Here is a 15,956-nt window from a genome sequence, read left to right as displayed (position 1 = left end):
TTGCCACCCACAAAGATGGATTTTATGACTCATTAACAGGTCTCAGCCCACAGTTTGAAAACACAATACCAGTTTAAATATTTTATCAACCCGATGTTTCCGTTTTGCACAGGATAGCTGAACTGCCCACACCTCACATTCCTCATCATAGAGAAAATGCAGTCCGTAAGATATGACAAGCAGTCCCTCTTCCAGATTCTGTGGAGGAAAAACTTAAGGAAAACTCGCCTCAACTGTAGGTTTCTACAGCCAGTAGGAGACTGATAAACTCCAGGTTTTCTCAGACCTGGAAATTAACTTTCCATCTGCCGTAGATTTTTTGAGAAAGGAAAACAAATGTTTTTCAGCTCTTTCTTCCCATGTAAATTCAGAGTTTTGCTTTGTTCCCTTTTTTTAATCTCCTCTTTGGGTCGCCTCCTTTCTCTCTCCATGGCTCTCCAGAAAGAGTCAAGTCCACAAAGCAGTCAAGTGACTCAAGACCTAGAGCTGTCGGGTGCCGCCTGGGTGGCTCAGTGGGTTAAGCATCTGCCTCCTGCTGGGGCCATGATCCTGGGGTCCTGGGATCCAACTCCGTGCTCAGCAGGGAGCCTGCTTCTTCCTCTCCCTCTGCCTGCCACTCCCCCTGCTCTGTCAAATGAATAAATAAAATATTTTTATTTCTTATTTTTATTTATTGGACACAGAGATCACAAGCAGGCAGAGAGGCAGGCAGAGGGAGAGGGAGAAGCAGGCTCCCCGCTGGGCAGAGAGCCGGATATGGGACTCGATCCCAAGACCCTGAGACCATGACCTGAGCTGAAGGCAGAGGCTTAACCCACTGAGTCACCCAGGAACCCTAAATAAAATATATTTTTTAAAAAAGACCTAGAGCTGTATTCTCCTTGGCCTTGCCCCCCTCAACTTGCCGCCCCACCCCCATCCCAGCCAAACGAGGGACCCCAGGAAAAACCGGGGGCAAGGGTTGCAAAAGAGGAGGTGAGTAGAAGGAAGGAACCGGGCGGCTGAATAGTTAAGGGTCCTTTTCGTCCGGCTTTGCGAGGAGACGCAGGCTGGGAGGGCAAGCTGCGTGCGCGGGGCGCGCTGGCCACAGCCCCTTACCTTGCACTTGTACCCGAGGGCAGCTCGGCGCCCGGCTCAGGGGCGGTGGGAGGACTCGAGCTTTCCTTTCACTTTCTCAGGTCGCCAAACCCGACACCTGGGGACTGAACCAGACCTCCCACCACGCCGGCCCGGCAGGAGGAAGGCAGGCGCGCAGGGCCGGGAAAGAAAACGAGAATCAAGTCAACATTACCTGCCGGCAGAGGTGAGCGAGCGAGCCAGGTAAGCGACAGGTGAGCCAGGAAGGTGGAGGCTGCAGAATGCGGGACGGAGGGCATCGGGTGGGTGCGCACTGCTCGTTTGTGCTTGCAGGGGGCACCGGCTAAGGTAAAGAGGGCTTTGGGCAAAGCCCCCCCGCCCCCAACCCTGGAGTACTTGCTGGGGGAAGGGGGCAGTAAGGTCCCCGCTCAAGTTACAGTGATATGACACCGGAAGTGGAATGGCCTTCTTTATTTGAAAAGCCAGAAGGAAAAAAGTGGTTTCATTGTGTCTTTATCTGCTGGGTCATTTGCCATAGGTGGTTTCTGAGGCGCCCAAGACAGGTGCTGGGAACCTTCCTGGTCCGTTTAAAGCGCAGAGTTTTCACTACAGATTGTGGGTCTGTGTGCTTTTTAATTTGTGTGATGATGCAGACTTGTCCTCTTCAGAGAAAACCGAAAAATAAAACTGAAGAAATGGAGAAAGGGGTCGTAAGGCAGGAGCAACGGGAAGCATGTCAAATTTAATCAGCGAATGGGAGAAGCTTTCATGTATTTTTATGAAACATTGGCTGAGGAGACCCAACATGCCAGCATGAAGGGCAGTTGAAAGGCCTGGGGATATTTGCCTTGAGGGAACTGTGTGTGCCGCCTAGGATTTCTGCTGGGCTGTCATGTGAAACAGGAATCTGCCAAGTCCTGGCACAGCCTGAGGGGATACAGATGGAAACCCCAGGGAGATGGAGTTCACCCCCATGTAAGCTAGAGCTGGACATGCCACACGGATTTTTGCAGGAGGTAGGGAGTTCCCTGTCATCGAACATCCCAAAGTGTAGATAGATATGGAAGCAGAAATGCTGAGGGGAATGAAGTTTCGGGTGAGTCAGTGTGCTGGTCAGTGCTCCCCAAACTGGGATGGTCATCAGAATCCCCCGGGGAGTATATGCCTGCGGGGGCGGTGGGGGTGTCTTTAAATATATTCGGCAGATCTCAGATGGGCTCTAGCCATAGATCTAATTAAACAGTTGTGACATAATCAGTTTGGAAAACACTGTCATCAGGAACTTTAAAGTTCTTTCCCAATCTATAGTAAAATACGCCATAAACACTTGAAAACCATAGTTTTCATTTTGAGGGTTTTTTCTTTTAAGGTTTATTTATTTATTTATTTATTAAAGATTTTATTTATTTATTTGACAGAGAGAGATCACAAGTAGGCAGAGAGGCAGGCAGAGAGAGAGGAGGAGGAAGCAGGCTCCCTGCCGAGCAGAGAGCCCGATGCGGGGCTGTATCCCAGGACCCCGAGATCATGACCCGAGCCGAAGGCAGAGAGGCTTAACCCACTGAGCCACCCAGGTGCCCCTAAAATTTATTTATTTTTAAGTTATTTCTCTATCCAATGTGGGGCTTGAACTCATGACCCTGAGATCAAGAGTCACGAGCTTTACCGACTGAGCCAGCCAGATCCTTTACTGGTCAAGAAAACCAAAAGAAAAAGGCCACATCATTATTCCCCAAACTGACTTCTGTCACGTCTTGCTGGTCCTTGCTGCTGGTTGCCTGAACAGTCTGTCTTCCCTAGCTGCGAGTTTTCCTCCCCGCCAGAAGGATGTAGGATGACAGCGAGACGTGTCTACCAGCTGATGAACGGCAGCTAGAACCCTCCTGTAGGCATCTCCTCTGCCTTCCGCTGCGCTCAGGGCGCTTGACAGAGCCTGGGGCACTTCCTTGCCTCAGTGACGAAGATTTCAGTCAGTGCTGTCCTCTGATAGTGTCGCTTGTATGCTAGGCCCAAAAGAGAATGGCAGTTAAACCTCTTCAGATTTTTTTATTTTTAAAAGATTTCATTTCTTTGAGAGAGAGAGGTGAGGGGCAGAGAAAGAAGCAGATTCCCTGCTGAGCAGGGAGCCCAGTCACAGGACTCTGCAATCTTGACCTGAGCTAAAGGCAGTCACTTAAATTGATTGAGCCACATAAGCACCCCAAACCTCTTCATTTTAAAGTAATGCCAACCCACGTAAGCCAGGTGTGGGCGTGTGGGGACAGGTCCTCTGTACCTGACCAGGAATTAATATCCTTCTCCCACGAGACTGTGAGTGCTGGGGCACCTGGATGGTTCAGTGGGTTGGGCCTCTGCCTTCGGTTCAGGTCATGATCTCAGGGTCCTGGAATTGAGTCCCACATCGGGCTCTCAGCTCAGCCGGAAGCCTGCTTCCCTCTCTCTGTCAAATAAATAAATAAATCTTTTTTTAAAAAAATGTGAGTTCAATGAATGAATAACCTCCCTTTCTCTTGTTCTGTCTTACATCCCGAGTGTCTAGAACAGTGCCTAGCTCACTAGAGAGATGCTGGATTCCTTCTTTTCTTCCAGGTGCATTCTAGGGCAGGAGCCATGCAGTTCTCTAGTTCCTCCAGGGGAGCAGATGAGAATTTTGACTATTTGTTCAAGATCATCCTCATTGGGGATTCCGATGTGGGGAAGACGTGTGTGGTGCAGCATTTCAAATCTGGGGTCTACACAGAGACACAGCAGAACACGATTGGGGTGGACTTCACTGTGCGCTCCCTTGAGATCGATGGCAAGAAAGTGAAGGTGAGAAAGGCTTGGGGTTGGCTCCTCCTCTCTTAGCTAGAGTTCTCTTTTTTTTTTCTTTTTCTTTTTTTTTTTTTAGGATTTTATTTGTTTGAGAGAGAGAGAGCAAGCGAGCGAGCACGAGTAGGGGTAGGGACAAGGGAGAAGCAGTCTCCTTGCTGAGCAAGGAGTCGATGTGGGGCTCAGTCCCAGGACACGGGATCTTGACCTGAGCCGAAAGGAAATGCCCAAACAACTGAGCCACCAAAGCACCCCTTAGCCAGAGTTCTTAACACCAAAACATGTGCCTAAGGAATAAAAGATTTAAATATAAAACATGAAATCATAAGAACACCAGAAAAAAGATCATTGAAATATTTATCATTGTAGAGTGGGGGAATCAGCCTTTTTTTTCTTAAGATTTTATTTATTTATATGAGGGAGAGAGACCGATTGAGAGAACGAGTGGGAAGAGGGGCAGTGGGAGAAGCAGACTTCCCGTAAAGCAAAGAACCCAAAACAGACTCGATCCCAGAATCCTGAGATCATGACCTGAGCCAAAGGCAGATGCTTAACTGACTGAGCCACCTAGGAGCTTAGCAGCCTTTATTTTTTTTTTTATATATATATATTTTTGTTTTTAAATGCTTTTAAGTATTTATTTGAAAGAGAAAGGGAACACAAGCAGGGGCAGTGGGAACGGGACAAGCAGACTCCCTGCTAAGCACAGAGCCCATCGCAGGGCTGATCCCAAGACCCTGAGATCAGGACCCAAGCCAAAATCAGAAGCTTAACTGACTGAGCCATGCAGGTGCCCTGGGAAATGAGGCTTTTAAGAACAGAACCCAGAAGCCATAAAGGAAAAGATTGCTCAATTATAACTAACTTAAAGGCCAAATTTATACATCTCTATATAATGATATAAAGATCAAATTCTACATCCACAAAAATACCATAAACAAAGTCAAAGGGTGAATGACGAACTGGAAAGAAGTATTTGCAAATATGGAACTGACAAAAGGCTAATTTCTTTAATGTGAAAGGAGCCCCAGTAAGTATCGAGGGAAAAGACTAACAACCAAATACAAAAAGTAGGCAATCCATTCATTGGACACAATTGTTATTTCATAAATTTGGTAGAACCAGCTCAGAAATGTATGTCTAGATAGAAAGGTGCCCAGCCTCACTCATAATTTGAAAAGTGCAAATTTGGGGTGCCTGGGTGGCTCAGTGGGTTAAAGCCTCTGCGTTTGACTCAGGTCATGATCCCAGAGTCCTGGATCAAGCCCCGCATCAGGCTCTCTGCTCATCAGGGAGCCTGCTTCCTCCTCTCTCTCTGCCTGCTTCTCTGCCTACTTGTGATCTCTGTCAAATAAATAAAATCTTTACAAAAAAAAAAAAAAAAAAGGGAAGAAAGAAAAGTGCGAATCTGAATAACAGAGACTATCTTTTACCCATTTCATTAGAAAAGATCAGAAAGTGTTTGTGAAAGTGTAAAGCACGGTCATGCTTGGAATCTTAATTAAATAAAAATAACAGTAATAAAACATTTTGGAGACAAGAAAATTTTATTAGATGATACCAAGGAATATTAAGTAATACCAAGGAATTCTTGGAAAGCTGATTAGCTATGATTATGGCATCGTGCTTATATAAGAAAATGCCCACTTTTGAGACAAATGAAATGACATGAAGCCTGGGTTTCGCTTTAAAATAACACCTCAAAGAAATCAACGGAAAAAGCAAGAATGTGAAATCTTGTCTGGATTATGTCTATGTGATGGTTGTTTGTTTTATTCTCTCTAGTTTGGGGTATGTTTGCATCTTTAAAAAATTCATTTTACAGAGGCGCCTGACCAGCTCAGTCAGTAGAGCGTGTGAGTCTTGATCTCAGGGTCACGAGTACATGCCCCATATTGGGTGCCAAGCTGACTTAATGAAATAATTCATTAATTAATGAGTACAATGGTGTGAGAGAGTGAACAAAAGGTACCTTTGGACATGGTGGGAGGCTGTGCTGTGCCGGTGGGTGTCCCTGCGTGGGATGGTCGTTGAGAAGGTATTCTGAGGACACTCCTAAGCAGACACAACTGAGCGATCCTTTAAAATCAGACAGGTCAGCCAGTGCTCTCATCTTGGGTGGGATCAACGAGCAGGTTCAAAAGGTAAACAAAATCTTGGGGCGCCTGGGTGACTCAGTGGGTTAAGCCTCTGCCTTCGGCTCAGGTCCTGATCTCAGGGTCCTGGGATGGAGCCCCACATCGGGATCTCTGCTCGGCAGGGAGCCTGCTTTCCCCTCTCTCTCTCTGCCTGCCTCTCTGCCTACTTGTGATCTCTGTCAAATAAGTAAGTAAAATCTTAAAAAATAAAAAAAGGTAAGCAAAAGGTCAACACCAGACCCGAGACATTGACTCCACCTCTCCGACTGAAGTGTCCCTTGGATGGTGGGTCCCAAACCTGAAAGCACATCCCAGATCACCCTGAGAAGCAAAGGGAAACACGGATCCCTGTGCCCCACTCCTGACCTACTGAGTGTCTGTCTCCAAGTGAGACTCAGGAAGCTGCCTTTTGTAGACAACTCAGGTGAGCAAGGTGCCGTCAGACACAGGAACTCCTGATGTGGACCCCCCTCTCCTGCCCCTTCCAGATGCAGGTGTGGGACACGGCGGGCCAGGAGCGTTTCCGGACCATCACTCAGAGCTACTACCGCAGTGCCCACGCCGCCATCATCGCCTACGACCTCACCCGACGGTCCACCTTCGAGTCTGTGCCTCACTGGATCCACGAGATAGAAAAATACGGAGCGGCGAACTTGGTCATTATGCTGATTGGTATGGCATTTTCCAAGCATTTCGATTTCCTTCCCTGGCCCCCTCTGCAGATGCTCAGCTTTCTGGGTGTTTCTGATGGCAAGGGAACGTGGAATCATACAAAAGTGCTAGTGGTAGACGGGCCTCAGAAAGTGGTTGGCCCCCAAACTCCCATCAGATTCACTTGAGAATGTGGAGGGTGGGGTGTAAACTTGTTAATAATACAGATTCCCACCTAAGGCCCTGCCCTAGAATGTCTGGTCCTGGAGGCCCGGGATGGGGCCCAGGCTTCTCGATGAAGGCATCACACCCCAGCTGATTTGATGCAAATGCCTGTAGACCACAGAGGAAATACCCTGTAGGCTGAGGTTCACGGTAACAGATGACTCCAAATCCCCAAGGGGGCTGTCCGGAGGCATGGGACCGTACCCATGAATGACTCCTCACACCTGCTAGGATCCTAAGCAAATTTTGATGACCAACCCCCTCAAAATGGACAGCAACTTGAACTGCGCAAAGGAAACGGTCGGCTTCATGAAAGCGGTCCTACTATATATTCGGAAGGCGGTAACATTTCCATCCCTTCTCTGTAGTTCCAGTTTTGCGAAAGGAGCTGCCTTTTCCTCCCTCCTATGAACACAACTGCTAACCAGTGGCTGCTTCATTTTAGCAAGATGGTTTGGGCCCCTGCTACCTACTCCAAGTGTGGTCTGTGGGCCAGCAGTGATCAGCGGCAGTTTGTAAAAAAATGCGGTTATCTCAGGCCATATCCCAGACCTCCTGAAACAGAATCTTCATCTTAAGAGGATCCTAAGGAGATTTGCAGGCAAATGGAAGTTTGCACAGCACCAGGTCTAGCTGTAAGATTGAGAAGGAGCTAAGTAAACACACCATGGTTTAATGGCTGATTCATCCTCTGACAAGCAGGTCCTAGCTCTGTGGCCAGTTTCTGAGCCTCAGTTCCTGGTCTGTAAAATGTGACTAATACTCAACAGGTTGTGGTAAAAAATTTAATGAGATACTGTATATGCATTGCTTAGCAATGCCTGGCACCAAGTAAGTGTTTAATATTAAACCGTAGGATGTGTTCTAGGAAGTTTGTTTGAGGAACTGTCTCTTCTATGTTCCAAATAATTCAGGGCTTATGGTGAGGGTGCAACTTCCTAGGCCCTAGGAAAAGCCAGCATCGAGCCCCGGTCAGAACAGGAGACACAGTCGAGCCAGCCGCCTTCGCCCACCACCTCCAGCCCACCCTGCCACCCCCTCCCCTGCCCCGACAGGCAGGATCTGTGCACCCCCCTCTCAGGGCTGGGCTCTGGGAACCAGCCTCCTTGTTCTGTACTGTGCACCTGCTTCCTCTCCCTCAGAGCTGCTTTTCATGCCTTACTCATGGAGTCTCTCAAAGCATCACCCCCCACCTGCTCCTGCCACAAGCCCCCTCATTCTCTATCTACTCACTCACGAGCAAATCCCACTGTCCCGTTCGTTCCTTCTTCTCATGGCAAAGGATGACCCAGGCTGCTGGCCACCCCGAGGACGGGCAAGTCTGGGCGAGGTGCCTACCTGAGACTAAGAGCCGGGCGCCGGCGGTGAGGGCGGTGACAGGATGCAAAGTCTGGGCACGGGTGGGAGGTCACTGGCACGTGTTCTGAGCACATCGGGCCCATTCCTTATTACTGCCATGATTGCAGAAAGGGTGTTTTGATTCGGAGTTTGGCCTGTCATAGGCAGACTTGAAGGGAATGCTGCTTTGAAGCTCACACCACTCCTCCTAACTTGAGAAACAGAGTCATTCCAGAGCCTAGAGCACGCTCCCTCCTTCCTGCCACCTCAGATCAAAAGCCCCCGATTCCACAGTCTGCTGCCAAAGTGGATGTCCCTCCCTTCCTGTACACTCCTGTTCTCGGAGGGGGGTTCCCACATGGCAGAAACCAGGCAGGAGACCAGTGAGGCCTCCCCGCAGAAGGCACCTTGTCTCTTTGGGAGGATCGCGATCCCTCTCTCTCCTGTAGCTTCTCACCCGAAGGCCCCCTTTAGGACCAGAAACTTTTGTAATTTGACTTTTGATATAAATGCTTCTATAAGCAGAGTCCAGAGTTTGAGGAGTAAGCACTGACCCCAAAATAGCCATATATTTCTTCCCCAGGAACCACTTCTGGGGAGCACGGAGGAGGATGCTCGTGCAGGTGTCCCGCATCCTTCAGGACTGCAGCTCCCTGACGGGTGGGGCCCCACCTGAGGACCAGGGCTGGTGCTAGGGAGCTGCTGGTGACAGGGGACTCGAACTCCGGCTACAATTCTGAGCCCCCTGAGTCGCTGCATTTATCTGGATTTCAGTCAGACCGATTGGGGTTCAATCCCCCCCCTTTGCCCTTCCCCTCTGAACTTGGGCTCATTACTCTATTTCCTCATCTATGAAACTGATGCCTGCTTCAGGTGCACTCTTGGGTTGAATGGATATACGGGAAGCACTTGCACAGTGCTAACACCTCAGTAAGGGGAAGCTGTTATTTCCAGATCAAAGAGGCGGGTCTGCTGTGCCAGACAGAGGGGCTAAGAGGCCCCGTGGCTGGAGAGCAGAGCCGATGGGGAAGGCCACCCATGACCTCAGGGGCTGAAAGAAACCCCACCAGAGGTGGTAGCTCCCTGAGAAGGGACACTCAGGGGTGGAAAATGTGCATCTCACTAAAGGGAATGAAGATGTTCCTTTTTTTTTTTTTTTTAAAGGATTTTATTTATTTGAGATCACAAGTAGGCAGAGAGGCAGGCAGGAGAGAGATGAGGAAGGAGGCTCCCTGCCAAAGAGAGCCCAATGCAGGGCTCGATCCCAAGATCTTGGGATCATGACCTGAGCTGAAGGCAGAGGCTTTAACCTACTGAGCCACCCAGGCGCCCCGAATGAAGCCATTCTAATCACACTTGAAGTTACCCCAGGAAGATGGACTGAATCTCTTTTCCACTAAATGCCTGTACTTCCCACAAGGAAGCAGTTCTTCCTCGGGGCCTGGAAGTTGGGCAAGGCAAGGTTGCATGCCCCAGGGCCCCTTCCCTTCCAAGCTGTCTTTGGAAGACAGCTCCCTTTCTCCACCATGCTGGGCCTCCCTTGCAGTCTCTCCCCAGAGCACCCTCAACTAATTTCTCTGCTGCAGACACAGATGGGGCAGAGGAGGGGATAACAGATGCTAGGATGGGGGTGGCTCAGTGGGTTAAGCCTCTGCCTTCAGCTCATGTCATGATCGCAGGGTCCTGGGATCGAGCCCCACATCCAGCTCCCTGCTCAGCGGAGAGTCTGCTCCTCCCTCTCCCTCTGCCCCCACCTCCCTCTCGTGCTTGCTCACTCCTCCTCTTGCTGTCTCAAAATCTTTTTAAAAATGCTAAGATGTTGCAGGATTTCCAGGAATCTCACAGCTGTCGTGGCACTTATTCCCCAGTCTGTCATTCCTCGCAATCATCCGGTTCTAGGAATGCCCCCAAAGATGGCCACGATGTGTCAGCTTATGACGTGTCCAGTCCCCAGGGCTGACACAACGGCTCTTCCTGTTTTTGTCTCTGTAGCCTCCGTGCCTTAATCTAGAAAAGTCAACTTGCTGTTCCCTCACAGAAGTGTCCTCGCCCCCACTGTCTTCCTTCCTGTTTCCACATTTCTCTTCGCACAGGTGTCTCTCTCTCACAAGTTTACTGCAGCCTCTCGGAGACGTTCCTACAAAGGTCAGAGATGGTTGTGCACCGATTTGTACTCCTCCTCCTCTCCAGCCATTTACTGGAAGACCAGCCCCTCAGTAGTGTCCCTGTGTTTAAAATCCTTGGGACCCCCCCGCTTTCCCCCTGGAGAAGTCTGGCTCTTACCTTCTCATCCCGTCTGCTGCTTGTGACCTCCCGGCTCTTGGTACCCCCCATCAGAGGGAAAACTCAGAAGCCAACTTCCTTTACAGGTTACACAGGATGCTCTCTGACTTCCCTCAGCACCTGCTTTGTCCCCTCAGGATTTCAGGCAAACGTCCCACTTCCACTGCTGTTCTATTTCCAGGTCCCCAGTCTCTCAGAAAAGAACTCTTCATGCCTAAGATTTCAGCCCTCAGATCTGTCAGATCTCAGAAGACTGCATTCTGTGTTATGTGACACCCTGAGTAGGTCTGGGCCAACACCCCGAAGTCAAATGCATCCTTATTTATTCAGTGCAGTGCAATGTGCAACCTAGTCATACAAAGCAGGTTGAATAAAAACTTAAAAATGCCAGTTTGGGGCAGATTTTACCATCGGAGGAATGACCAAATACACTTAGGGATTTCCCAGGTTTTTGGATCTGGGAAATGTGGACAAGGGATTATACACCTGTGCTATGAACAACTGTTACCGTTCACCGGGTCCTCTGCCTGTTTTCTTCGTGGCTTGTGTCGGATCAGAAGTTCTTATAGTTGATTGACTCAACTGTCTGTTGTTTGTCCGGTCTCCCTGACAAGATGAGAACGCCTTCCTTCTGGGCAGGAACATCTCTCTGGGTGCCCCACACACAGCCCTTAGCAAGCAAGGGCTCAGACCGCAAGTGGCGAACACACGGTTTCTTTCCGTGTCCAGGTGTCCCGGCGCATCTCCACGTGTGCCGTCCCCAGTGGCGGAGAGGCCGGGCACTGGACAGACGGGGCTGCTGACCTGCCATGGCCATGGGGCAGGCTGGCGGGGAGCAGGTCCTAAAAAGCAGAACCAATGCACCTGAGCCCAGCACCCACAGCTCCAAGGGAGGGAGGCAAGGAGCAGACCACACTTCCAGCTCCAGGACGCCCACTCCTCTGGCATCCCTTCCCCCACCTGCCTTCCAGAGGCAGCGCTGTGCGCTGAGCTTCAGCCTCCTGGGCTGGAGACGCGCGTGCAGCTAGCTGTGTTGAAGATCCGTGCCTGAGTCAGTCTCCAGTGGCTGCTGGGGCACAGAACCATAAACCGAGCAGCTTAAAATTGTGGGAAGGTGTTCTTGCTCAATTCCGGAGGCCAGAAATCTAAACCCGCTATCAGTGGGCCAAAACCAAGGCATCCGCAGGGCCACACCGCTCCAGGGGCTCTGGGGACTCCGGGGGAGAATTTGTTCTTTGCCTCTTTCAGCTTCTGGCGGCTGCCACGGATCTCTGCTGTCGCCACAACACCCAGTGTGTACGTCCCTCTCCATCTCCCCCCTGCGCGTGTGAAGTCCTCCCCCAGCCCACGCAGCAGGTTACATGGGGCTGTACTGGGGCCCAGGCAGCTAACCCAGGACCCTCTCCCCATCTTCAGATTTTTTAAGATTTATTTATTTATTTGACAGAGATCACAAGTAGGCAGAGAGGCAGACAGAGAGGAGGAAGCAGGCTCCCTGCTGAGCAGAGATCCTGATGTGGGGCTCGATCCCTGCATCCCGAGATCATGACCCGAGCTGAAGGCAGTGGCTTTAACCCACTGAGGCACGCAGGTGCCCCCCATCTCCAGATTCCTAACATCTGCAAAGACCTTTCTTCCAAATAAAGTAATATTTAGTCTCCAGGGATTAGAACCTGGTTATCTCTGGGACTCAAGTGTTCAGTCCAGCTCCATAGGTAGGTGGTGTCTCAGACTGAACACTTGTAGAGAGGTTTCCTCAGCCCTGAGCCGACGCTGCCTGACAGAGGGATGGAGTCAGGTATTCTTTTGAATTATTTTATTTAGGGGCGCCTGGGTGGCTCAGTGAGTTAAAGCCTCTGCCTTCAGCTGAGTCATGGTCTCAGGGTCCTGGGATTGAGCCTCCCTCCCATCAGGCTCTCTGCTCCACAGGGAGCCTGTCCCCCCCCGCCCCCCGCTCTCTCTGCCTGCCTCTCTCTGCCTACTTGTGATTTCTGTCAAATAAATACATAAAATCTTAAAAAAAAAAAAAAAAGATTTTATTTATTTGAGAGAACGCATGAATGGAGGAGCCGCAGAGGGACAAGCAGACTCCACGCTGACCATGGAGCCCAACATGGGGCTGGGACCCACAGCCCGAGCTGAGATCAAGAGTTGGCCACTTATGTGCCGCCTGGGTGGCTCAGTGGGTTAAAGCCTCTGCCTTCGGCTTAGGTCATGATCCCAGTATCCTGGGATTGAGCTCCCTGCTGAGCAGGGAGCCTACTTCCTCCTCTCTCTGCCTGCCTCTCTGCCTACTTGTAATCCCTGTCAAATAAATAAATAAAATCTTTAAAAAAAAAAAAAAGAGTTGGCTGCTTAACCAACTGAGCCACCCAGGCATCCCCTAAACAGACATTTTTAATTTCAATATCTGTCAGTCCATCAATCTTTCCCCAGTGATCCAGTGCACACCTCTGCATACTGTTCACGGTATGCTAGACACCTCCCTGACCTGAAGGTCCTCCTTCAACAACCTGTGAATCTTTAACTGTTCCTTTTTTTTTTTTTTTTAAGATTTTTATTTATTACAGAGAGAGATAGTGAGAAAGGGAACACAAGCAAGGGAAGCTGGAGAGGGAGAAGCAGGCTCCCCGCTGAGCAGGGAACCTGATGCAGGGCTTGATTCCATGACCCTGGGATCATGATCTGAGCTCAAGGCAGACACTTAATGGCTGAGCCACCCAGGCGCCCCCTGTAATTGTTTCAAAATGAAAAATTTTCAAGGTTTTCTTGGTGGGGACAGTTAATTATGGGAAAAAGGGTCTAAGAAAGCTCCTTTAAAGGAAAAAACACCAGTTGAGAAACACCAGTCTGGCCCATCTCGGTTACCATAGATTTGTAATAAATCCTGAGGTCTGGTAGAAAAAATCCTGGGGAAAACAATTTTACCTCTGGCTTCCTGCCTCAGAGAAATCCAAGTCCAATGACTGGAGGTCTGTGGGGGTAAGTGGAGAAGTCAAGAGATGGGTCACTCTTCCTTCTGTAACCGTGTTCACAAAACCCGTCACTGAACGTTCCGAAGTGATGAATGTTCTATATCCTGAGAGGAATGATGGTTACAGGGCATGTCCGTTTGTCAGCATTCACAAACTGCACACTGGCAGTCTGCATCCGACTGTATTTAAGTCACAGCTAAATCCTGTGTTCATCCCACACCTTCAATCCCGCAAATCCTAATCACAATCCCCTCTGCTAGCCCAGGCCCCATCCCACAGTATGCAACCCTTTGTGGTTTGGGAAAGGGAGCAGAAAGAGAAACAAGATTTGAAGGAAGCAGCAAAAAGCCCAAGACACCCGCTCTGGCACTGTTTTTACCTTGTTAGACTTAGAAGGAAGGAATGACTGTCGCTCCCTAGAACGGAGGGGCTCCACGGGTCCCTCCCGATAAAACACACCCCTCCAGCCCATTTCTCCAAGCTCCTCAAGATCTCATTTGACAGTGAATTAAGACAATGGCTCTGTTTTCATCATCAGGGGTTTCATCTTCAGTAAATCTGCCCACAACGGCTGTTTAGGGATGAATCATGCATGCCTATCACTGAACTAAACTGTTTCTATTAAAGGTTCATTAAAAAAAAAAAGAACAACTCAGATTCAGTTCACCCATGGAACATCTGCTTCTCTCTTGCTCCCAGGGAACAAATGTGACCTGTGGGAGAAACGGCATGTCCTATTTGAGGATGCCTGCACCCTGGCTGAGAAGTACGGCCTTCTTGCTGTTTTAGAAACATCTGCCAAGGAGTCTAAGAACATAGACGAGGTCTTCATGCTGATGGCCAGGGAGCTGATCGCCCGCAACAGCCTGCACTTATTTGGGGAGAGCCCTGTGAACAGCCTGGCCCTGGATTCTAGGCCAATCCTTGTGGCCCAGGATCCGAGGGAAAAGACCCACTGCTCGTGCTGAAATGTGCACGAGGCCAGCCGCAGCCAGGAGATGCCGCGTTGGACGTGGAAAGTAGCCTGATACCCTGTCGTCGGCCACGCAACATCTCAAACCAAAGCAGACTTGCCGCTGGTCCTTAACCCTTCCCACCCAGATGGGGACCACTGTGCCTGGGTTCACACCCCAGGCCAGACCTGCTGCCTCTGTGCAAAGCCACACCACTGTTTCTCTTGGCTCTGCTTTGGACTTGAAGGCAGGGGTGGGTAGGAAGACAAGGTCTGCTCTTCCTTATACTTCCATTTTGTCTCCCCAACCCTTCCAACCATTTCCTTCTGAATTCTGCTTCTTGCTTGAAGGTAGTGAAGAAAGAATAAAGGAGGGATATCAAGAGAGGGGAGAGATGTTTAGAACATTCCAGAGCGGTTTTAAATAGCTGGGGTGCAGGGGAGGGTACGTGTAGGGGGAGCCTGAAGTGAAAAATCAGAATGCGGTTCAACTTTTGCTTCCTGAAGTTCACACCTCAGGTCTTTAGTTTGAGGAGCAAAGCCTTGACATCAAGAACCATCAATATTGTCTAGCCGAAGGGTCAGGAGCCATGAGATGGAGACCGAACTGATCTCACTCTACCCTAGTGGGGCTGATGTGCCCACCCTCCTAGAATGTGGGAGATGCAGACAATTTCCTTCTACAGTACCTGTTAGATGAAAACTCACTTCTGAATTGAATCCAGTTGAGTCCTAGATGAATGTCAAGCCAATACTGGCCTTGCTGAGTGCCCCCCTCCTTGCGGGCTATGTATAGAACCTGTGAATAAACAACATTGTTTTTCAAAGTTCCCTGGTGGTTGCTGCTGGGGCCTATCTTATAATCGTAGTTAAGAACCACGGGGCTGGAGCAGCCGCCAAGCGTGGCCATGAACTAGGAAATATCCGTGGGGTGGGGACGCACCCCGGAGCACCACCCAGACCCTGGGACCAGTACAAACAGCCACTAACCATGGGTAGCTCCTGAGTACTTGAAATGTGGTTCGTTCGAATTTGAGCTGAGCTCTAATTGTAAAGTACACACCAGAATTTGAACACCTAGTGCACATACACAAGAAGAGTAAAGTATCTTACAATCATTTTATATTGATTGTATGTTGAAATGGTATTTTACATATCCTAGGTGACATGAACATAGTAACGTTTCACCTTTTCCCCATTTTTAAAATGTGGCTACTAGAAAAACTTAAATCACGTATGTGGTTCACACCATGTATGTTATCAGGCAATACAATGAAGCAATGCTCCTCGAAGTGGAGCTCACCAACCGGACGTGTGAGACTGGCCAGGCCATGCTCGGTGCCAATTCTTGAGCTCCATGATTGGACAGAGTCAGGATCTTTTCAGAAATCCACATTCACCCAAGCTTGCCGGCCAAGTCTTCCCCACACTGAAATGTTCAAATTGTTCCTGTGTAGAGATGGGGAAGGCAGCACGGTTAGGAGGAAGATCATAGAGAATTAATCA

The 15,956-nt window shown here is 49.5% G+C and overlaps 1 protein-coding gene across 2 annotated transcripts; it reads left to right on the top strand.

Moving 5' to 3' along the window:
* Positions 1–137: 137 nt before the first annotated feature.
* On the top strand, positions 138–15,277 carry RAB19 (RAB19, member RAS oncogene family). 2 transcript variants are annotated; one of them, XM_032305694.1, is made up of 5 exons: positions 138–361; positions 1,179–1,320; positions 3,667–3,888; positions 6,515–6,698; positions 14,198–15,277. In XM_032305694.1, exons 3-5 carry the CDS (start codon positions 3,688–3,690, stop codon positions 14,464–14,466), a joined length of 654 nt encoding a protein of 217 aa, XP_032161585.1. In that variant the 5' UTR covers positions 138–361; positions 1,179–1,320; positions 3,667–3,687; the 3' UTR covers positions 14,467–15,277. The 2 variants fall into 2 exon arrangements, with proteins under 2 accessions (XP_032161585.1, XP_032161584.1); XM_032305693.1 differs by lacking the exon at positions 138–361 and adding an exon at positions 856–975.
* Positions 15,278–15,956: the final 679 nt, after the last annotated feature.

This window comes from Mustela erminea, chromosome 11 (genome assembly GCF_009829155.1).
Source record: "Mustela erminea isolate mMusErm1 chromosome 11, mMusErm1.Pri, whole genome shotgun sequence".
Classification (NCBI taxonomy): Eukaryota; Metazoa; Chordata; class Mammalia; order Carnivora; family Mustelidae; genus Mustela; species Mustela erminea.
The sequence above is the reverse complement of the archived record's forward strand: the minus strand, read 5'-3'. Positions and strand labels throughout refer to the sequence as shown.

Bases quoted from the DNA above. Each gene is read 5' to 3' on its own strand.
- RAB19 (XM_032305694.1), top strand. From the start codon at position 3,688: ATGCAGTTCTCTAGTTCCTCCAGGGGAGCAGATGAGAATTTTGACTAT. The intron at 3,889-6,514 runs GTGAGAAAGGCT...TGCCCCTTCCAG, and splicing joins TCGATGGCAAGAAAGTGAAG to ATGCAGGTGTGGGACACGGC. The intron at 6,699-14,197 runs GTATGGCATTTT...TCTTGCTCCCAG, and splicing joins CTTGGTCATTATGCTGATTG to GGAACAAATGTGACCTGTGG.